Source organism: Amphibalanus amphitrite, unplaced genomic scaffold (genome assembly GCF_019059575.1).
Source record: "Amphibalanus amphitrite isolate SeventyFive unplaced genomic scaffold, NRLGWU_Aamphi_draft 000041F_arrow, whole genome shotgun sequence".
Classification (NCBI taxonomy): Eukaryota; Metazoa; Arthropoda; class Thecostraca; order Balanomorpha; family Balanidae; genus Amphibalanus; species Amphibalanus amphitrite.
The window spans coordinates 713,241-737,500 of record NW_024881537.1 but is presented as its reverse complement, the minus strand read 5'-3'; the positions used below and the strand labels follow the sequence as shown (position 1 = coordinate 737,500).

General features: G+C 46.7%; 1 protein-coding gene across 1 annotated transcript in view; it reads left to right on the top strand.

Moving 5' to 3' along the window:
* The window catches only part of LOC122375604 (protein Wnt-6-like), a 27,339-nt gene extending 23,762 nt beyond the window's left edge, over nucleotides 1-3,577 (top strand). Inside the window, exon 5 of the mRNA XM_043355111.1 lies at nucleotides 2,655-3,577. Within this exon, the coding sequence (XP_043211046.1) occupies nucleotides 2,655-3,107 (453 nt within the window). The 3' untranslated portion in view covers nucleotides 3,108-3,577. The remainder of the gene's footprint in view (nucleotides 1-2,654) is intronic.
* Nucleotides 3,578-24,260: the final 20,683 nt, after the last annotated feature.

The following is a 24,260-nucleotide window of genomic DNA, read 5'->3' as shown; positions in this document are numbered from 1 at the left end:
TTTATTCTAAACGTCCTGAAACGTAGGATAAAAGGTAAACTTGGAATATCAAATCGGAGGATTGCACCCGTGACCTCACTTCATGTTCCAGAGATCATCTCAGGTTATGAAAGGTTTCAAGCTGTTTTTCGGCAATAAACTTTGATGGAGACATGCTAGAGAAACCATCTTGGATGTGTTCAGCTCCACGATACAGATAGACTGATGTGCAGCATGACCTTATCCGATCTGGTGGTCATGACCTCGACTTGAGACAAAATTTCAAGCTGGCATTTTAGATCAATATGCAATTGATTCGAAGCGTCTCGATGAGAGGAGCACGATGTCGTAACTTAACCCGCGCACCGACGGGGGTCTGCGCCAACTTAGTACCGACGGGGGGGGCGGATGACCGCCCCCCTGAGATCTCGAGAACGAAGCAAGATAGCGACAAGCGGTAAACGGCATCGGATACGCACGGACAAGGTCTACAATTTTTACTAAGGTCATTTTCAGGTCAGGTCAAAGATGACGTCACAGGGGTCGAAAAAGTCAAAATGGCGGCGCTAGATATGGAGAGGGTTTTTCTCGAATAACTTTCGAAGTAGTCAAGATAGGAACACACTAAGGGCATCATCGTGATCCTCTCGTCAATCCGCATCGAATGATATATATTTTGACCTCGAAAGGTCAAGGTCAAAGGTTGACCTCAGGTCACGTGACCTCGAGGTCATCATGCATATCATTCGATGCGTCTTGACGAGCTGAACACAATGAGACCATCCGCGCGGCTGTATCTTGTTCCTGTAAGGAGTTATTGGCAAAAAAACCTTTGGTGACCTTTGATGACGTCACATGACCTTACAGCTGCCCAACAGCAAAACAGACCTGAAGGTAGTGAAGGTTGATCGTATGTGAAGTCGTGTATGGTATATGGGGCCATTCCGACCCGTTTTAGTGGTAAAAACAGGGAGTTGATTTTTCCCCCATTGACTTATAATGGGGAGGTCGCGAAATTGACCTGACCTTAGGTCACCGACATCAAAATTCAGAGATATACAAATTGTAGCTACTAATGACCTAATAACATCCTGCAACTTTCAAAGGCCTCCGACATCTACTGTAGCTGTGGCACGGTGACAAAGTTGCAAAAAAAGTGACTTGAGGTTTGGTCATTCAAAGTGACCTGGTGACCTGACCTTAAAAGTTAGGAGGTTCAAACTTGCACACCATGTGTAAAATTGATGAGAGAATAGTCATACCAAATTTCGCGGCGCTACACGCCGCGGTTTTCCCGCTATCCGCGAAAAACCTCAGGGGGGGCGGATATCCGCCCCCCCCGTCGGTGCGCGGGTTAAATGATATGCAAATTTCGAATCGGAAGCCATCACACAAAGCGCTTTCCGCGAAAACTTCAATGTTGACGGTTTTTGCCCCCTGGAGACTACATCGCTTTTCGTCGAAAACATGTGAAACAACACTCAGAGAAAGCATGAAACATGCTTATATGAAATGCGCTCATCGTCCGCGGCTCTGTAGCCCTATCTGTTCCCGAGATTTTCGATGCTTACCGAGAGTTATCAGTAAATACATTTCTCTAAGTCTTAGTAAGTACAGTGTCTCACTTATTTATTAACTTATCAACTTCAACTACCTTAGTTGCCTAAGTTGCCTAAAAACAAACCCCCGGTGGAACCGGGAAGAGAGAAAGCACTAAGAAGTCAATATAGGCGAGATTTTACCTTCGATAACCTCTGGTGACCTGATCGTTGACCAGACAAAAAAAAAGACTCAACACAATCCTTATGAATTTTACGCTCTTTCAAACGCCGCCACGTAGCACAGGTTAGAAGGGCTAGAAGAGTTCAAACACCCTCCAGCAGGGTGTGGAAATCCATGAGCCCCAGCGGGGCTCATTTTCATGTAATATAAGCTCGTTAGCTCTGGTACCTAATAGGCAAGTAACATCCTCGACAAGGTGGCAGGCTAACGCAAGCTCTAAATCTTTTTTTGCAGTAAAAAAATCGACTAAGTGATGGATTAGGTACATTTAGTTTCTGCTCACGCTAATCTTTTACATTGGCTGCTACTTATATACATTATGTAGTTGGACGCCGTTTCCTCGGCTCTGATGTTTTTTTTTTCAGTAATTGGCTGTCTCTTTTTTAATTTCACAATTTCTTCTCACCACCAGCATGCCTTCATTCTTCCATCTCTTTCTCCATTGCATCCTATTCCCCTCTCTCTCCCACTCTTTTTTCTCTCTCTGTCTCTGTCTCTGACTCTCTTTCTCTCTGTCTTTCTCTCTCCCTCTCTCTCTCTCTCTCTCTTTATCTATCTCTCGCTCTCACTCTCCACCTCAAATTTGATCGATGCCTCTGCGAGTTTGATCGATACAATCCTTTCCATTCATTCCCAACTAGTTTCTTACTCAATTTGCAGTCGTGACCTATCACGAATGTTTCATTAGATATCTTATGTTTGCGTCAGTTGCGATGGAATTAATCGATGCTACTTGCACTGTCATGATAACATCTCCGATGTAAAAATGTCACATCAGCATAACCATAAAAACTCCCGAGTGTGATGCGTGTGTTTGTAACCCGTATATTTGACACATGTGATTGTGACCCATGTGGCTGTGACCCGCATGCCCGTGACCCGTGTGCCCCCAGGCGGTGCGGCGTCACATGCGCGTGGTCTGCAAGTGCCACGGCCTGTCCGGCTCGTGCACTCTGCGCACCTGCTGGCGTAAGATGCCTCTGTTCCGCGACGTGGGCTCCATGCTTCTGGCCAGCTACGACAAGGCTGCACGTGTCGTGCCGGCCAACGATGGCAAGAGCCTGCTCTCGGCCAGCGAGGGTCAGCCGGCTCCGGCGCGCAACACCCTCATCTTCGCCGAGCGCGGTCCCGACTTCTGCCTTCCCAACCGGGCGCAGGGCAGCCTGGGCACGCGCGGCCGACGCTGCAACCGCGCCTCCGGCAACTGCCGCGAGCTGTGCTGCGGCCGCGGCTACAACACGCGCCAGATGAACGTGACGGAGAACTGTAACTGCCGCTTCCAGTGGTGCTGCGAGGTGCACTGCGACCAGTGCACCGTGCTGGAGACCCTGCACTTTTGCCGGTGATCCGCTGGGGGCGCTGGTGTAGCGCCGCGCCGCGCTGAGAGCGAGGCTCGGCAGGCCAGACGGCAGTGGTCCGTGGGGCGGAGGGCAGAGGGAGGAGGGGAGGGAGGAGAGAGGAGGGAGGAGAGCGGGCACTGGATATCGTCGGTCCCAGAGCGACCTCTCGGTCAGCTCGCGGCGGTGTGTGATGACCCGTTTGAGCCCGAGCAGGGCGTTGGCTGCCTTCTTCGGCTGAGTGCGACCTTTCGCTGCCGGTCTGTGGCGAGGCTGTGTATGGCCCGCGTCTGCTGAGACGTGTTAATTATATTGGCAGCAGTGAGCGGTCTGGAGAGTGGCACGTGGGCTCTAATTTACGTGCACCCGCGGTGCTCTGAAGATACTGTGAATCTTGAATGTGCCTTGATTGAGTCTCACTATCATTGTTAGTGGCATTTCGTGAGATGGAAATAATTATGCGAACGAATAATTTTAAATCGTGTTTGATATACATCTTCAGCATGCTTCCATCACATGAGCGATATGAGAAGTTAATCGTTGTGTCAAACGCCACAGCAAGTTCATCCAAAGCGAAGCGGATCATTGACTTCTCCTTGCAGACAGGCCATTAAATCTGAAGCCGCGAGTGAGGTGTGTTCACTACCAAGTGGCACATCAGAATGGCATCTAATTAGTGCAGGCATACTGCAGGGCCGTGCAGCTAGCCCAGGCGTATCATTTACTTAATGTCGGCTCTATGCAAAGCGACGTATGGGCCCCGGGTCTTTACGCCACCATTTATCAGAAGTAAATGCCACGGAACCAATTCCATCTTATTACTCAAGTTATTTATCCAAGAGAAGAAGTCGTTGCTTTTACACACGCATTCCTTCCACCACGAGCTATTTTTAGGGCGACAGTGATTCAGCATTTTAAACTGTCACAGAAATAGGCATAGCATAGGGCTATTTATGTACTCCTGCATTGGTTTCGTTGCATTGGGGGAGTTTTCTCTCCGAAACGATAATTTGATATGCCTACCGAAATAGTTTCTCAAGCGTTTTTGTGACAGATTTTTGCTCTTGGCTCTATTAATGTCAGGTATTATTCGCTTACCGAGTATTATATTTTGTCTGATTCTTAAGCAAAGTTATTGCTTCAACTACTTCAACTAAACTTCAACTACTCAACTCATGTCGTGTAGTTGAAAATATTAAACTCATGGTATATTAACCCGCGCCGGGCCGGTGCTCTGAGATTCCGCGCCGGGCCGCGGGGGGGTGTTTGAACACCCCCTTCTAACTCGGCTCGTGGGCCACGTAGGGACACGCGGTAAGCGGCAATCGAAAGAACGTCAAAAATAAGGACGAAAACACTTTAATCATTTTTTGGGGTCAGATCAAAGGTCAGGTCACCAGAGGTCACCAAAGGTAAAATGTTGACTATTTCAACATTTTGGAAACTGCCAACGGCTATCTCGGGAACCGATAGAGCTACAGCGCCTCAAAAAAGCGCATTCGATAGCCCTTTTATAGACCTTTCTGGGTAATGTTCTCAGATTTGACCTCAGGTCAACGGTTTAGCCTCCAGAGGGCAAAAACTCCAAAAATAGCCGTTTTTACGAAAAACGTTTTTTCGGCAATAACTATTGACTCAAAAGAGCTATGACATTACCTTTGCCAGCATCGTGTTCCTCTCGTCGAGACGCGTCGAATGAACTATAATTTGACCTTGAAAGGTCAACTTGAAAATTTGACTTCAGGTCAAGGTCATGACCTGACCGGAAAAGGTCGTTTTGCATATCAGTCGATCCGCAGCGTCGAGCCGAACACATCTAAGGCGTTTTCAGCGCTCTAGCCCTATTCCTGGCGGGCTCCGCCGGGACAAGAAACTGGCGGGGGGGGGGGGCCGATTCGGCCCCCCCCCTGAGATCTCGAGAACGAAGCAAGATAGCGACAAGCGGTAAACGGCATCGGATACGCACGGCCAAGATCTACAATTTTTACTAAGGTCATTTTCAGGTCAGGTCAAAGATGACGTCACAGGGGTCGAAAAAGTCAAAATGGCGGCACTAGATATGGAGATAGTTTTTCTCGAATAACTTTCGAATTAGTCAAGATAGGAACAAACTAAGGGCATCATCGTGATCCTCTCGTCAATCCGCATCGAATGATATATATGTTGACCTCGAAAGGTCAAGGTCAAAGGTTGACCTCAGGTCACGTGACCTTGAGGTCATCATGTATATCATTCGATGCGTCTTGACGAGCTGAACACAATGAGACCATCCAAGCGTCTGTATCTTGTTCCTGTACGGAGTTATTGGCCAAAAACCTTTGGTGACCTTTGATGACGTCACATGACCTCACAGCTGCCCAACAGCAAAACAGACCTCAAGGTAGTGAAGGTTGATCGTATATGAAGTCATGTATGGTATATGGGGCCATTCCGACCCGTTTTAGTGGTAAAAACAGGGAGTTGATTTTTCCCCCATTGACTTATAATGGGGAGGTCGCGAAATTGACCTGACCTTAGGTCACCGATATCAAAATTCCGAGATATACAAATTGCACATACTGGTACCCTAACTAAACCCTGAAGAGAAGAAATTGATCGGTCAAAAACTCTAGCTCTGGCGTGATTGCAAACTTTTCTGAGGTAGCGTCACCAAACCGCCTCTGGTGACCTGACCTGAGGTCAGATCAACTCAAAATTTTCAGACATGTTGCGTAGAAGCCTTTTAGGAAAAGTCAGAAAATTTGAGCTTCCTAGCTCAACGCGTTTGGGAGATATAACCAAAAAACCTCAGGGGGGGCTCCTGAGGCCCCCCCCCCCCCGCCAGGAATAGGGCTAGCACGCATCTATCAGAAGTTATCATCGACAAACTGTTAGATTCTGTTCGTGACCTGAGATGACCTCGGGGACATAACGCGGGGTCAGAGTTGCCATTTTCTGGTTCAGTGTGTCTATTTTACCTACATCTCGATGTTTGAGAGTGTCTAGAATAGCGTTCGTGCAAAACAGACGCTTTTCAATTTCCTCCCATTGACTTATAATGGAGAGGCCGCAAAATTGACCTGAGCTTAGGTCACCGATATCAAAATTCCGAGATATACATTTTATAGATAGTGTTGCTCTTATCAATCGCTGAAAGTTTCAAGGCAATCATTCAGTCGGTGTAGCTATGACGAGCATTCTTATTTTTTCTGAGGTGAGGTCACTTGGCGTGACCTGGTGACCTGACCTAAGGTGACCTGGGTCTGAAATTTTCACAACATGTGCGGAAAAGATGCACAAACAGGTGTGCCAAAAACGATATCTGCGAAAAACCGCAAGGGGGGTGTTCAAACACCCCCCCCCCCCGGCCCGGCGCGGGTTAAATGATGCATCGAAATGTTTTCTTAACCCGCGCCCCACTGGGGGGGGGCTATTTATAGCCCCCCCCCCCTCCCGTTTTTCTGCAATAACTTCCAAACCGCTTGACGGATCGACGCCAAACTTTCAGTACCTTCGGCTGCATCAATTTGACACCTTGTGTCAAAATTTGAACTTCGTAGCTACCATAGGTCGGCCGGAAATGACGTCAGAGTGACGTCATGTTCGTCCGATTTCGACGCAAAACATTGAACCACGGCAATCGCTCCCAAGAGCTCAGTTTTGAAGCTAGATCCAATTTCTTTGCATGAAAGAACTCAGAATTGACCGCGCTATCAAACTGCTATCTCGGATTTTCAAAATTTTGAAAATTTTGAAAATTTTATATAATAATATTCAAAATTTATATTTTTATATTTTTTTCAAAAAGTTTTTGATTTTTCGAAAAAAAACGGAATATATGTGACAGAACGCATGATTATGACTAACTCTAGCAAGTTTTAGCTAAATATCTTCAAAAATGGCCAAGTTATACGCATTATTGCAAAAAATTCACAATTATTAATTTTTCAAATAAGTTTTTCAGTACGTATTTGGCATCGTACACCAATATAAATGGCACCATCGTGTTCCTGAGCTCAAACTGCATCCAATAGACACCTTTTTTGTTGAAAAATTTCAACTTCAAAATTTGACCTTTTTTGACCTGAAAGTGACCTGACCTAAGCTAAATTCGACTCAAAATGACCTCGAATGACATAGACGACATCAAATTCGAAATCTATGGCCTAAATGGACCATAAAACATGTGTCACGTGACCGACGCATGATATAATATTTTCGTGACCTGTGATGACCTGACCCTGACCTGAAAAGCAAAGTACAAGTTTGGTACCCTCAAGGTATCTAGAGCATCTGTTCACGAGTGTGGAAACCAAAAATGAGCCTGATCTGACTTGTAAGACGGCGGCCAGAGCCCAAAATGTGAACAAGCCAAAGTGCTAATAATTTTTACTTTGACCTGACCTGTGACGTCATCGGTGACCTCGAGGTCAATGAAATTAGGTTTCGCTCGACAGTTTTTCCGGGGCTATCAGACGCCGTTTGAATTTTGACGATCGGCCCAGTAGTTTCGGAGTTAGGAGGGGGGGCTATGAATAGCCCCCCCCCCCAGTAGGGCGTGTTATACACAGACCCCAGTGGGGCGCGGGTTAACTTCGATAAGAATACTGTGGCGAGAAACACTACGCTCCTCGTCGGAAAGACAAACAACTGTGAGGTACGAAGTAGAAAAAAAATTGAGGAACTTCAATTATCTCGCTGACCTCCAGCCCTTGCACACATCCAAACAAGACCTACGGTTTGGTGAAGCTGCCACTGCCGCCACCGCGTCATTGCGTTGTTCTTAAGTTCATAGAAACTCAGAATAACGACATAAGAAATGATTCATTGTAGTAAAAAAAGATTGTTCCTTTACTTTGCCATCAAAACAGCATCATCGCTAAAAATGAATACCTAATGTTGCCTTACAGTAACTACGTAGAACCACACCTCTCATGAAAACCTTTCATTGACATTTCACGCTGTGCAGTGTGCACCCCAGCGCACACAATTCACATGCATTGAGCAGCTAAAAACGCACCAAATTTCCACCGTTTTCTTTTATTCAAATGCCACGTGTTCTCGCGGCGCCAGAAGCAGTAGTGTCGGAGTCAGCGACTGTAAGAAAACATGTTTGAAATAATACTACTGCGCCTTATCGGCGTCTGAGAACACGTGCCACAAGTTAATTGCCATCCATCGCACAAACGGTGCTGTTATTCATGTTTCACCGTGAGCGGATTCGTTTCAATGATCAGCTTTAGCTAGTGGGCTTACAACCGAGCCAGATGCCGTAAAAGGCTAGAACGGTCTGTCGAGTGCATGTCCCGACCATGCATACATCCGCGATCAGCGAGCTCGTCGCACTCTTTTATTGAGCAGCCGGCCCTGAGCAGCGCTTTTCTTACATCACCACCATGGAGAATCCGGCCGCGCTGCTGGCCGCCACTGATTTCCAGAAGGCTGAAAAATGCCCGCTGATTTCCAGAAGGCTGAAAAAATGTAGCGGAAGACCACACGCACGGGGCGGTATTACACTATACGGACGGCGCCAGCGGTGCATGCCACCGCGCGGAGTCTACTATACGGCGCTCTCTGCAGTGTGTGCCTGAGCGGATCCGGGCCTTACCGGCCAGCGCACGCCAGGATTACCTGAGTCAGCTGGTAAATTGTGTCCAAAGATCCGGGGATCGCGCCCGAGAGGCCAACTGGGGGGCTAGACAGCTTCCGTGGCTCACAGTACGATCGCTTCTTGTCGCAATGACACAGGAACCTGCAGGGATTAGTGAAGGTTCAACAGAAAATAAATGGGACAACAGAAGCATGCTTCAGTAGCACGGCTGAATGTTTTGCATAGTTGGCTATCCAACCGTCATTGGAGAAAATAGACAGACGTTCCCGAAAATATGATGCAAAATAATGATCAGAATTCTTACCATCCCATGCCCTTGCACGAATGCATGATGATTCCAATGCATAAAAGATAGCATAGCATGCATCAATATGCCGATTGAGCTATCAAAAACATAGGTGAATGATTGGTACAATTAGTATCGCATTGGCTTTGTTTTATTCGGTAATGTATGAACATTTTCTTATGTCTGGGATTTCGTTCTAATAAACGACCTCACATATTCTCAGCTCTGGTTGAGCACATCAAACATTGGTGGCATTTTTTGGTCAGCTGAAACCCGCCTTTGCATAATATCTCCAATCTTATCGGCACGGAACTTGCGTAAGTGGCATGCCTAACCCTTTCATCGCGGGCATGAGACCTTCCCAGCGCCGCTGGCCGACCGTCACGGCGTCCATGATTCATGGGCCTGTCACAATGTCTCTTATTCATACTGTCTAAAGACACAGGATATGTGGTGTTAGCATTCCGGCCTCTTCCGATCGACCATTCTCCTCACAACAGCGGCATAGGTGGCGTGCTTGAGACCGGGCCACTCTGCGGTCCCGGGTTAGGCGTGTCTGCAGGCTCACCCAGGCCAGAAGTGGCTCCGGTGCGGTCACAAATCCGACCACCTCCCTCCACCGGGCGGCCGCCGGGGAACATCCGGGCCCTATATCAGACCAACAGGGATCACGGTACCCAGTTCCGACCATTGTCTGCACAGGTGCACCTCTGTGTCGGCTAAAATTACACCAACACTCTCCGAGCCCGTCCCGGATAATTCGAGCAAAACCTACCACAGCACGCCGGAGACCTGCCTGCCATCTAGCGGACGGGTCTGACAACACCGACCGGCGACCGGCGATATCATCGCATATGAATGTCATAACAAGTTGTGCAAACAATACGGCTAAGTGGTCTCCGGCCAGTGGCGGTGGCGCCGCTGGCCGCGGCGGGATTTAAGATTCTATCGCTCAGGCCGTGAGATTCCGCCTCTGTTCCCACATTGGATGGACCGGGCTGAGAGGGCGCCGGGGCACGCGCAGTGCGCCTGGAATCCGCCCCGTACCGGCACAGCCGCGGAGAGAGGCGGGAAGGGAGGGGAGAGAGAGAGAGGGAGAGAGAGAGAGAGAGAGAGAGAGAGAGAGAGAGAGAGAGAGAGAGAGAGAGAGAGAGAGACAGAGAGACAGAGACAGAGATAGAGAGACAGAGACAGAGACAGAGACAGAGACAGAGACAGAGACAGAGATAGAAAGAGAGAGAGAGACAGAGAAAGAGAGAGAGGGAGAGAGAGAGAGAGAGAGAGAGAGAGAGAGGGAGGGAGGGAGAGAGAGAGAGCGAGAGAGAGAGAGAAAAAAAAGAGGTCGGGACGTAGGTTTGAAAAAGGGATAATCGGAGCCGTTTCCCCAGTCCGTGTATCAATAGTTTCTTCCTGTGCTTCAAGATAAGTTACCACAACTTTTCTCGTAGATCACATAATAGCCCACATCAACCAGCCAACATGAAATTTTTAGGCCCCTCTCTAAATTTACATAAACGGCAGATCAGAACGCTTCCGGATAAATAGCACACTTAATCATGCAGTTAAAAGGGCACTTCAACTTGATCAATATTTAGGAGCTATACAAGAAGACATGTTTTTCTAAGCAAAAGTAAATCTAATTTATATTTTATACCCATACTATCTAAGTCCAGAGAATACATTATACACAAAACACATCCACTTCATTCAGCCGGCTGGCTGGGGAGATGAGGGCCTCGAGCACCACTCGGCAGGATTGGCGGGGTTTCCGTCGGAAAACCGCATCGTTTCGAGTTGTTTGTCTCGAACTTCCCGGCGCTAATCAAATTAGCGACCGCAAAGTGCGCTAATGGCGGGCCGGGAGCACCTGCCATCCAGTGCGTGGCTAGGTATGTGGATTACCGGTGGAGTACTGTGGCGACTATGACGGCGACTATGGCGGCGACTACGAGTGAACACGCTGACAGAACAGCCTCACGAGTCTACAGGCTCGGAGGCAAGGCGTTTGATGGCCAGTGCTTTTTTAGAGTCCAACGAGAACTTTTGTTTTGGTTCGTTCGTTTCATGCTTCTTTTCCATATTAAACGCAAAATCCAATAAATAGAGAGAGAGAGAGAGAGAGAGAGAGAGAGAGAGAGAGAGAGAGAACTGTATTTACGGACTCATGGTCCAATTGTAAATGAGACAGAACCACTTTACACTGCCAACAGTGCCCGATTCCACACAGCCCTATATCTAGAGCGTATGCTCACATCACTGTTCACAAGAGCGCTCAAAACAGTGTTTTTGGTCAAACCGAGCCTTCGGAGAAATATCCATGATGACTTTCTGAACATAACATCAAAGCTATCAATGCCTTCGCGAACATGCATTGCAGAAGCACTACAGAATCTCTCGTAGCCAAAAAACATTCGAGCAGCATTATTCAGGCAAACCTTAAACTTGTTGATAACAGACACATTGAACACGTGCCAAAGGTGAAGGCAATATACAGTGGCACAATAGGACATATACAGAAACTTCTTCACCTGATACGAGCACATCGAGAATTTCCGAATCAGCGAGTTCGTTCGACAGCACAGTAAACGATATTGCTGCTGGATTTCCAAATTGTCAGTTGAGTCTTCAGAAATATTAAAACCTAAATATTTATAGCTATTCACATATTTCAGAGTTTCACCGCAAAGAGTAAGCTGTGGCAAACACATATTCTTGAACATTTTTGGGCGCAAGCACATACACACAGTCTTTTTCGTATTATAAACAATGTCATGTTCATTCGCATATCTTTCACATGTGTTTAGTAGGACCTGAAGGCCAAACGGCGTGGGTGACAAAATAATCATATCATCAGCATATGCTATGTGGTTCATACTACCTAGGTAGCGACAGCCAACACCAGTGTTATCAAGGCTCACAGACAAAGAATCAACATACAGATTAAACAAAAATGGTGAAAGAATGCCCCCCTGTCTGACCCCATTGCAAACAGTGAAGCCACTTGTAACGTACTGTCCCCATTGCGTATGAAATGATTGTGTACCATACCATTCCACGAGAAGATTTACAAGGCAAGCATCCATTCCCCTACGCAAAAGCTTGTCAAACAATTTCCAATGATTCACTCGATCAAACGCCTTTTTAGCATCAAGAAAGCACAAGAACACTGGGCTATTGTTTCGCAAGTAGTACTCAGATAATTCCTTTACAGCATATATGGCCATGTCAGTAGAGTGTGACGGCTTAAAACCAAACTGATGGTCACTGGTACAAAAGACGTCACGGCTACGATTTAAAACGATTGACTCCAGCACTTTGGAGCTGACACTCGCTAAGGCAATCGGTCGGTAATTATCCTTATCAGAAATATTCCCAGTTTTGTCCTTCACTATGGGAACAATCACAACTTTGGTCAAACTTTTGGGCAGGTAGCCATGTTTTAACATCATGGTGAAACACAAGGACAAGTGGGTGAGACACATGTGACCAGCATGCTTAAAGTGCTCTGCACTTAAGCCATCATGACCACTGCTCCGTCCTGACGCCAGGTCTCGCAAAGAGTTAGACACTTCCTGCACAGAAATGTTATGCACAACACCCATGTTCTCTCTCACTCGATGAAGTACAGATTCCTTTAACGTATCATCACAAACTGAATTCAGTATACCAGAAAAATGGTCTTTCCACATGTGTGCAATGTCTTTCGTCCCGCTCACAGCATTCACTGTTGTAGCAAGAGGAGGGGAGCTATTCAGATTTCTGACCTCCTTCCAAAAGGAAGCGGGATCACGTGGGTACCTTGCGAGCTTATCAGCTAAGTTCCTAGCCCGAAGATCCTTATCATTGCGAATGCACCATCGCAGGGAGTATTTGAAACGAGCCTTTGCTAAACGCAGCTGATCATAGATGTAGCCGGTCTTGGGCTTTCCGACAATAGCCCACAGACAATATATGTCACCAAGCGTCGAGTGAGCCTTCTGTACAAACTCACTCCAGCCCGGCACCGGCTTATGTCCGCCGCGCACCTCTCTAGCTATACTGTGGCGAGATGATTCATGCAAACAAGATATTATTTCACTATAATATCTGTCAATATCTGAACAGTGATCAACACAGTGCGTATCGTTACAATTTAGAACATTAAGAGGAGCATTTATCTCGTTTAGCCTTTCATTCACACCCGCAGTGTACAGTTCAAGGCGTGCACGATCGACCGTTGACCAGTCAACCACCCATTTGAAATTCTCTCTGTCTAGGTCATCTGGCGACACTGAAACCCCACTGGGGATCCTGAGCTCAGCAGTCATAGGAAAATGGTCAGAGCTAGAAATAGAGTAGCGAATATCGATTGCCTGAATTAGCCCATACGCACCTTTCGTGCACACAATATGATCCAACCAAGACTCTGTACCATGAGCGTCATTTACATGAGTCACAGATCCCCTTCCCAGGAACACTGGATCAGCAACAATAAGGTCAGACTCCTGGCAAAATGAATCTAGTTCTTTACCAAAAGAGGTTTGCCTCTCTATATCAGCATTGAAGTCACCGAAGACGAAAACGTAGGGGGAATCAAACTCATCAATAATTGACCTAATTTTACCGAGAGAAAATACAAACTCATCAAAATTATGAGTTGCGTTATAAGGCAAATACACTCCCAATAACAGCATTTTGATACCATTAAAACAACATTCCAGTCCAATTATTCTCCGATCATCAAAACTGATGGGTTTCACCTGAGATGTTAAGTCCTTTCTCCACATAACTGCTACACCACCGTACGGGCGTCCTAGCACAATACCATCGGATACATCAATGGATGAAATTCCAAATGTCATGAAATCTTTGTGCAAGGTATTAAGGCTGGGAAGATCAAAAGGATAGAGCCAGTGCTCCTGCAGCAAAACTATATCTGAAACATCGCAAAGCAATTTGATTCCTCCAATGTTACGTTTAGAAGACTGGCAGTTATATGAACTTATCCGCATCTGATTGTAAAATATGTGGGACAGTACAGCAAGAACCAGACAGATGGAGAGGACGCCAGAATAACAAGTCATCGAGAAGATACAGGTCTACGGGGCTCCGATGAATCGGGATCAGATCTTTTCACGAAATAACGGCGCACGAGAAGGCCCTGTGCCCATATCTCTGGTTCCAGGACGTCATCCACTGACGGATCGGTCACATCGAGACGATAGGATTCATAAGAGTCATACCTAGTCTCCAGTTTGGTTGCCACCACTTCTGACGCTCCTACCTGCTCCTTGGCATACTCCTGCAGAGTGACAGTGTCTGTGCCAGGTGGGAGCCGAGATACGAAAAGCGAGATGCGCTTCACAGACTGAACAGCTTTGATCACATTTGATTTTTGGAGCCCAACTACACTTTAGGTTATGGCAGTTATATGATCAGTATATGGCAGTTATATGGCAGTTATATATGATATGTTATATGATATGATTAAAAATAGGTTATGGACTAAGACTGCAGTTGTTTTCAACTGCAGTTGTTTTATTATTTTTTATTTGCTGGCTGTGATCACTTCAGGTCAAGTTAGGTCAAGGTCAGTGATATGTGTTTGCATGTCTGTGTGTATACTGATGTGTGTGCCGATTGGTTTGTGTGTCCCTATTACATGAGATCATGAACTGAGAATCTTTTGCCAAAAACGCAGTCAAAGAAACATACCGAAGAGTAAATTTAGCTTGCCTAAAACGCAATGATTTTAGATGACCTAGGTCGATCTTGACCCTGACTCTGACATCTGTACATCGTCGAACAAGATGTTCCATGATAGGTGGGAGGTAAGACTGGGAAAAAACGAAATCAAGGTGTCAAAAGCTTACAAGACCCATAGTCAACGCAAGCTATTGGGTCATGACATGGTATTGGTAATGACCCGGTCATTAGGGTCATGACATGACCTGAAAAACATGGTCATTTCTCCGAAACCAAAAACTACAGAAACGTGAAATTTTCAGCGTACACTGAAAAAATATTGAAAAGTAGATATACGAAAAATCAGGCTTCTAGCTTTAAAAATGTTTAGTGCAGAGCAGAAAACTACCGGAGGGGCGGGGGTGGCAACCACCTCCCCTCATGTGCGGGCGAGGGTTGATATCCATTTTTAGGATCAAATTTTTATTAAACATAGGTAAGTATTTTGAGCAATACGGGATTATATATTCCCGACCGGGGCTGGGAAAATGCGTTTTATTCACCGAGGTTTTTGTGCGGAGGACCGAGTGCCGGTAGGCACGAGGTCCGTAGCCAAAAACCGAGGTGAATAAAACTGCATTTTCACAGCCCAAGGTTGGGAAGAGATTTACCACATGCCGTACCGGCGCAACAGTTAAAGAAAATAGTTCACATTTTAACCCGCGCCCCAGTGGCGGTCTCAGCCAACTTCGCCCTAGTGAGGGGGGGCATATGTTACCACCCACCTCTAACTCAAAAACTAAGAGGGCTAGAAAGACGCGGTAAAAAAGCAGTCGATAGCTCTTAATGCGTACGTTTGAAAGTATTTCGGTCATTTTTCACCTTAGAACAATATTGGGGTCACCAGAGGTCATCAAAGGTCAAAATTTGCCAATTGTCATTATATTTTTCAGAAAACATGCCGCTATCTCAGGAACTATGGTAGCTAGAAAAACGCATTGAAAAGCAAACGATAGCTTTTGAACCCTTCTTTTGAAAAGGTAATTATCAATATTGACCTCAGGTCAACGGTTTAGCCTCCAGAGGGCAAAAACTCCAAAAATAGCTGTTTTTACGAAAAGTGTTTTTCGACAATAACTTTCGACTACAAAAAGCCACGACATTTCTATTGCCAGAATCGTGTTCCCCTCGCCGAGACGCGTCGAATGAACTATAATTTGACCTTGAAAGGTCAACTTGAAAATTTGACCTCAGGTCAAGGTCATGACCTTACCGGAAAAGGTCATGTTGCATATCAGTCGATGCGTCTCAACAAGACAAACACAATGAGACCATCCCTAGCGTTCTAGCTCTTTCCAATCGCGAGTTATTGGCAAAAAACTGTTTGTAGCCTCAAGTGACCTCGGATGACCTGTCTAGAGGCTATCAGCAAAAATGACACCTTGGTCATCACGAGTGGACTAAATCATTGTGATTCTGAAATATTTGGACTGTTCCGATGCGTACACACGGATCTAGAGGCATTTTCATTTTTCTCCATTGACTTGTAATGGAAAGGTCACGCCACTGACCTGACCTTAGGTCACGGATATAAAAAATCCGAGATACACAAATTGTAGGCGCCCATAACAGCATGCAATCCATCAAGTTTAAAACCTTTCTGACAAACACTGCAGGCTGGACATGATTGCAAACTTTTTTAGGCTTGGTCAGTTAGCTTGACCTGGTGACCTGACCTGACATGACCTGGGGTCAAAAATTTCACACATTGTCCAAAATTGATGTACCAAAAGCTACCCCAAGCGGCGCGGCGCTACGCGCCGCGGTTTTTTATTTGTACGCAAAAAACGAGACAGGGTGGTAACATATGCCCCCCCCCCCACTGGGGCGAAGGTTAACATGGGTTTTGAACTGGAATAGCAGTTCCGTAGCTTGGGCTGAGACGAGCATAAATCAGGAGCTTTTACAGCCCAACGATCACCCTAGGCAAAGATATTCTATTTTTCGTCCCGAAAAAGGTGTCTTGCGTTGAGGATGTGTGCCTTGCATATATTTGCATCCAGTATGAAACGAGCATGGGTCCCGAAAATTCTTCAGAAACTAGAGAAATTATCTACGAGAACTCTAGAGAAATTCTCGTACTGATCAATATGGACATTCAGGGGAACATTATCGCCCTTGCCAGTAAAACTAGTAAAAGGGCTAACTTTGCATGGTTCTTTAATCTTTAATGCATTATTTCACGCACTGGCGGATCCAGGGTTTCAGCGCGGGGGGGGGCATACCAGGTCACGGAGCCAAACCTTCTCCTAGGGTACCCCCAAATCCTGTCTTCTCATCGGATTTAGGCCACTTATTTTTCGTCATAGCCCTGCTGATACGATAGTTTTTTCTTAAAAAAAAAAAAACAAATGGTAGGCCACCTGGGCCCTGTTTCACCGGTGATAGCAACACGCTGCTATTACACGTGGGGCGTTCCACGACAGTCGACAAATCGACAAATAAAAAATTAAAGTTGCACCCTCATATTTCATTTTTCGTTGAAAACTGGTGTAAGGGGTTGTGATGGGCGGGGAAGCCAGCTGTGACAAGGATTTTTTTCTTCGAACAACGGTTTCCGAGATATAGCCTCGGGCAATTCCAGCAGGTCGCGCTGCAGCCCTATGTTTGGCGGCCTAAAACTCAGAAACTATTGGTTTTCTACGATAAAAACTTTATATGGTTCAACTCACAATCAGCCAGCAAACATTTGGCTATCTCGCATTTTCAATTTTTAAAAATTTTGATCACGTGACCTTTTGACCTATTTTTCGAAGAGTGACCTTGATATTTTCCCCACTGAAAGTTGTAATTTTGTCTGATGACGATTAAAGCCTTATCAATTGTCATTCATATGCGAAAATAAAAAGGTGGATATCGCCCTGCGTTGACCTCAGGTCAGGTAATTTTTATGACCTGTCCATTATAACGAGCGGGAGCGACAGCGAGATCTCGAGAATAAAGCAAGATAGCGACAAGCGGTAAACGGTGCAGGGTACAAATGGATAAGGTCTATAATTTTTACTGAGGTCATTTTCAGGTCAGGTCAAAGATGACGTCACACTTGCTGGCCTATCTTGCCGGCCCTCACTTGCCGGCCCTCACTTGCCGGCCTATCTTCAGGAGCCCTGTGGAGTCCTTATAGATCGGCATGGGACTCTCAGGCGTCGCTGCAGCGACGCCTGAGGGCTCTCATGGGAGGACTCCCTGGGAGCCCTCAGAGTCACCAGTGTGGGGCCCACAGAGTTGCAGGTAGGTAGCCGTCAGATGCGCTTGTGTAAAACCTTCAGAGGCGCCGGTGTGGGGCCCTAAGAGCCGCCGCCGATGTAGGGCCTTAAGAAACATTGGTGTTAGTCCCTCAGATTGGTGGTATTGGGCTCTCAGAGGCGCCGGTGTGAGGCCCTCACAGGCGCCGTTATGGGCCCTCAGAGACACTGGTGTGAAGCCGTTCCATGGGGGTATGGGTCAGGACCCTAATTAGAGCTGAGCTGACGCTTAATGGGTCAGCAAGAGCACTCAGAGGCCAGCACAGGGCTATCAGAAGTCGGAGTGGGGCCGTTATGGAGATGTGTGATGTGTGGCGACTCAGGAGCCCGTGTCTCTGTGAGGTGCTCTCACGAGTCCTGCGGGTCTTATATCAGTCGAAATGAGGCACGCTTGGACCCTGAGCGGCCACTAATTGGCACTGCAGGGCCTCTCGGGCCCATAGGGCACCATGCATCTAATGAGGCGGCACGCGCCCCTTGTGCCCCCCCCCCCCCGCTTACGCTGCGCTGGCTGCGGCCATACAGGTAAATCCTATTCTAACCGTCCCTATTCCCAAGCATAGGCGGCGGCCGATTCCTGGCTTGTGCAATATGACTGCCGTCGTTACGCAATACGGTCAATAGGGTTGAAGCGGCATTGCTCCCTTGTGGTAAGAAGCAACACATTTTTAGACAAAATAAAGGCAATGACAACTAAATTAAAATATAACTAAAATATATTTAATGGAATAACCTTCTGTTCAAAGTTCTAGAAATTGCCAAAAGTTACCAAAAACACTTGAATATATTTCGGAGGCGTTCCTTCATCGGTTCAAGTGATAAACATTTATAGCGCCACATTTGCCGTTAACATATCTGATCCATGTTTTTTAAATATGAATCTCGCGTCTAGGTTGAGATGTGTCTTCTAATTTACATCGACAGAATTACCTTTACAGCGTACGAACAAAATTAGCTCCTACACTTAACAGGTTAATAGGTCATAATGTTGATACTATTCACACTTACAATGTTAATAGGTTACAATATAGGGGGAGAGAAAGCGGGCAGGGATGAGGGGGGGGAGAATTCTAGGCAGGTCACATCAGTACTATGCCTACCAAAAGTAAACACCGCTGCCTGACAGGATAAATAAGTATGCAAACGAATGAATGACTTGAATGAATGCACGAATGAATGAAGTATGAAAGAGAGGGGCATAAGCATATTATAGGTGAGCAGTCGAATAAGAGAGAGAGAGAGGGAGAAATACACACAATAATAATCGCTTCACATAAGAAGTGTGTCTGTGTGGGAGGGGGGGGGGGGGTCGCTCAACAAATCGAAACACGTCTTATACCAGAGCCTATGATCAATAACCGTGTGGTATTCTAGCTCCTACCGGGGACCCGTAACGGACAACACTACTTGACGGTTTACACGATCGTCCATGATGCCACGTTTGTGTTGAGTGCTGGTCGCTCGTCTCTAATATGAAGAGATTCAGCAATCTTTCTCTCGCGCTCAGTCTTGCACACTTGTATTATTGCAGCTGTCACGTGTGATGGGCTCGGTTGTATGCCACGGTGATCTTCCCGGAAATGGTCCCCGAGAGGTGAATCTCTGCGTTGGTTTTTCGCGTCTCGTAAATGTTCATTGTACCGGAGTCGCACCATTCTGCCGGTTTCCCCGATGTATGTCTTCTGACAGAGGGTACACGTCAGTTGGTAGATGACTCCGGATGTGTGACATCGTCCTCGAAGACCCGCCGCGCACGCATGACAGCGAGCTCCTCCCGGGCAGGGTGGGGGTTTGAGGGCTGACCGTACCAGATGTTGTTTGATGGTGTTATCGTTCGTCCAGGCCACTCCCAGATCCTGCTGGCCGCTGCCCCTCACCACCGCCTGTACGGATCTTGTCAGCTGGTCGTCGATGAAGGGGAGAACTAGTCGGGTGATTGATGTTCTGTTCCTTTTTCTTTGGTCTGTGGATTTCATACAGTCCTCAATGGCTCTGTTGATTGTCTTGAGCTTGTATCCATTGTCGGTGAAAAGGTGTGTGATCCGTGCGATGCTACGCTGCCGTGCGTCTTCGTTGCTTGAGAGTTTAAGAGCACGTCGTATTTGAGCATAGATGACTGATTTCTTGACCTTCCATGGCTGTGCGGAGTCCGCATGGATGATGATGCCAGCGGACGTGGGTTTGATGTGGAGTTCGGTGACGTATCTTCCACTGTCGTCTACTGTGATGGCAGTGTCCAGGAACGGGATGGTCCCACTCTTCTCCGTTGTTTCGATAGTGAAACGTATCGCTGGGTGTGCGTCATTGATGTGCTGTAGGTATTGTTGGAGGTTGTCTGATCCAGTCGTCCATACTCCGAGTACATCATCAATGTACCGCATATATATGTCAGGCTTGGACGCTGCTGAACCGTTGAAGCGCTGCTCGAGCTGGTCCATGAAGATGATCGCGAGCGGAGGGGCAACTCTGCTACCCATGGCTAATCCGGTTGTTTGACGGTAGTACTTGTCCCCAAAACGAAGGTAGTTGTTTGACAGACAGTGGCGCAGGAGGCGGGTGACGTCATCCAAGTCCAGGCCAAACATGTCTATGTTTTGATGGTGGAGTTCCAGAAGTTTTCTTGCGCTGTCGATTGCCTCGTTGTAAGGTATGTTGCCGTACAAGTTGGTTACGTCCACGCTGAAGACGATGCTACCGGGAGGCAACATGTACCCGGGGTATGCTTCAGAGAGTCGCCGTAAGTATTCGTCCGTGTTGGGAAGATGGGCTGGTACAAACTCCAGAAGCTGAGTGAGTATCCGTTCCAGTAGATGTGAGATCTGATGGCAAATGTGGCGCTATAAATGTTTATCACTTGAACCGATGAAGGAACGCCTCCGAAATATATTCAAGTGTTTTTGGTAACTTTTGGCAATTTCTAGAACTTTGAACAGAAGGTTATTCCATTAAATATATTACATATAATGCTGTTCACCAGAGTGCTTCGTCATTTGATTATAACTAAAATACTAAAACGACTCTGATCACAAAAGTACCTAGTTACTAGGAAGGCTTTCTAATCAATTTTTATTTAGTTCCTCGTTATAGGCGTAAGAAGTGTAAGTCTGAATGGGGGGGATAGGTACTTGTACTAAATGGCCCCTCAGGCTCCTGTCCGGGGGGCATATGCCCCTAACCTATTAATTTGAGGACTCGTTTTAGGGCCTTGGGCGGGCGGGCGGGCGGATGGGGTCTGGGGAGACAGATAGACGGACGGACGAACATACGGAGAGACGGATGGACGGACGGACGGGTAGAGAGAGAGAGAGAGAGAGAGAGAGAGAGAGAGAGAGAGAGAGAGAGAGAGAGAGAGAGAGAGAGACTGAGAGAGAAAGAGAGACTGAGAGAGAAAGAGAGACTGAGAGAGAAAGAGAGACTGAGAGAGAAAGAGAGACTGAGAGAGAAAGAGAGACTGAGAGAGAAAGAGAGACTGAGAGAGAAAGAGAGACTGAGAGAGAAAGAGAGAGAGAGAGAGAGAGAGAGGGGGGTGAGAGAAAGGAGGATAAGACTAATGAAGGAAAATGAAAAGACTAACAGAGACTTCAGGGAGGACGGCAAGGAGACTGATACCTACAGAGAGGAACAGTAGCGGCGGAACACCTTCAATTAACCCTCGCACGACCAGGCCATTTCTCATAACACGAACGACCAGGGGGGGGGGGTTGTTACGACCCCCCCCCTGGCGTTTCGAAACGGAAGGTCGTAGAGCTTAGCGGAAAAACCAACGGATTGCTCTCAACGAGATCTCGCGATTGGTGGTATATTTTTTGGTCCTAGGTCAACATTTGACCTACTTTTGACCGGTCAAAGGTCAAATTGTCGGAAAAATAGACTTTTTTCAACTTTCCGCGGCGATTGCGGCAAAACGGTGGGAGATATCGACTTGAAACCTTCACTATCGTGTTCCTTGATCAATTCTCTATCGTTTGGTATGTATTTCGTTTCCCTAGCTCTAAAAATGGCGCGTTGGGAGCGCCGGAAGTCGGCAAGGTCACAGTCGGCGGCAGAAATTCGAAAAATCAAAATTTAAATTTTTGAAATCTGATTGTACTTTTGGATTTGGAAGGTCCATTTGCTCCTTATAGAAGCTAATATTGCTGCATATTCCCATTGAGGTGACAAGAATTAGCAAAATAGTGGTTCGGGCGCTTTTCAAAAATAGTACCGGACGCTGTTCCTCTTATGACGTCATAACTCCGTGACCTGACCTGACCCGGTCAATTTTCTTGCACCACACGATAGCCAATGCTTGCCCCAACATGCATGTGAAGTTTCATCATGATCCATCAAACAATGTGGGTATCACCGGCAGAAAACCTAGGGATTCGGCGCACACGTTTGGTAACTGTCGGCCGGAGGCTGTACCTCTTATGACGTCATAACTCCGTGACCTGACATGACCCGATCAATTTTTTTCGGCAAAAGATGCGTAAAGGTTGCCCCAGAGGGTATTGAAAATTTCAGCCCGCTACGACAAGCCGTTTAGCGTGCACTTCGAAAAAACCTCAGGAGGGGGGGGTTGATACAACCCCCCCCCTAGGCGTTCTAGGGTTAAGGGGGGGGGGGCACTGCCAACTTTTGGTCCCATTCTTTCCATGCAACGCCCATAGGGCTAATGTTAAAATGCCAAAATCAAAGGGGGGGACGGTGCCCTGGTGCCCTCCCCGTTCCGCCGCCTATGGAGAGGAAAGATGAGTGAGCAAGGGATTTGAGAGATAGGTAAAGAGACAGGGGAGAAATGAGATTTTATTGCTCCGCTCCTAATAACACTTCCTAAAATAAAATATAATTGGCCGTAATTATCGAATAAGAATCGGAAATTGTCAATTGAACGTCTGATTCGCTTACATCAATCGACAATCCGCCCTATACCATGTTTGACATGTTTGCAGTTTGCACCAAAGCCAGCTTGCAGGCTATAGCCTATACATCGAGGCAGTGGTATATACTATACATCCCGGTGAATTCCTGCATATAGCCGAGACCTCCGGCGGTATTTTCCCACGATCAGCCGGATTTCAAAGTCGTGTATTTTTCGTCCATGGCAGGCGGCCGGCGCAATCTCGGGGAAAGAGGCGCTCCAGTAACAAAAGCACGAGCAGATCGCCCAAATGCCGGTGGCCGCGATAATTTCTCTAGTTTCTGAAGAATTTTCGGGACCCATGCTCTTTTCATACTGGATCGCTGTGCCTTACAGAAACTGAAAAGTTCTTCCTATATCAAAATATAGAAAATAATCTTTGTTATAAAAAGGTTTTATTTTATTTGCTGATCATTTTGAACATAAAAAATCATAAATCCATTGCAAAAAAAAAATAAGTTCGTGAAAGTGAACTATTTCCTTTAATATCATATTCATTTGATATTTTACTCTTTAATCTTAACCGCGCACCGACGGGGGGGCGGATATCCGCCCCCCCCTGAGGTTTTTCGCGGATAGCGGGAAAACCGCGGCGCGTAGCGCCGCGAAATTTGGTATGACTATTCTCTCATCAATTTTACACATGGTGTGCAAGTTTGAACCTCCTAACTTTTAAGGTCAGGTCACCAGGTCACTTTGAATGACCCAACCTCAAGTCACTTTTTTGCAACTTTGTCACCGTGCCAGAGCTACAGTAGATGTCGGAGGCCTTTGAAAGTCGCAGGATGTTATTAGGTCATTAGTAGCTACAATTTGTATATCTCGGAATTTTGATGTCGGTGACCTAAGGTCAGGTCAATTTCGCGACCTCCCCATTATAAGTCAATGGGGGAAAAATCAACTCCCTGTTTTTACCACTAAAACTGGTCGGAATGGCCCCATATACCATACATGACTTCACATACGATCAACCTTCACTACCTTGAGGTCTGTTTTGCTGTTGGGCAGCTGTAAGGTCATGTGACGTCATCAAAGGTCACCAAAGGTTTTTTGCCAATAACTCCTTACAGGAACAAGATACAGCCGCGCGGATGGTCTCATTGTGTTCAGCTCGTCAAGACGCATCGAATGATATACATGATGACCTCGAGGTCACGTGACCTGAGGTCAACCTTTGACCTTGACCTTTCGAGGTCAACATATATATCATTCGATGCGGATCGACGAGAGGATCACGATGATGCCCTTAGTTTGTTCCTATCTTGACTACTTCGAAAGTTATTCGAGAAAAACCCTCTCCATATCTAGCGCCGCCATTTTGACTTTTTCGACCCCTGTGACGTCATCTTTGACCTGACCTGAAAATGACCTTTGTAAAAATTGTAGACCTTGTCCGTGCGTATCCGATGCCGTTTAC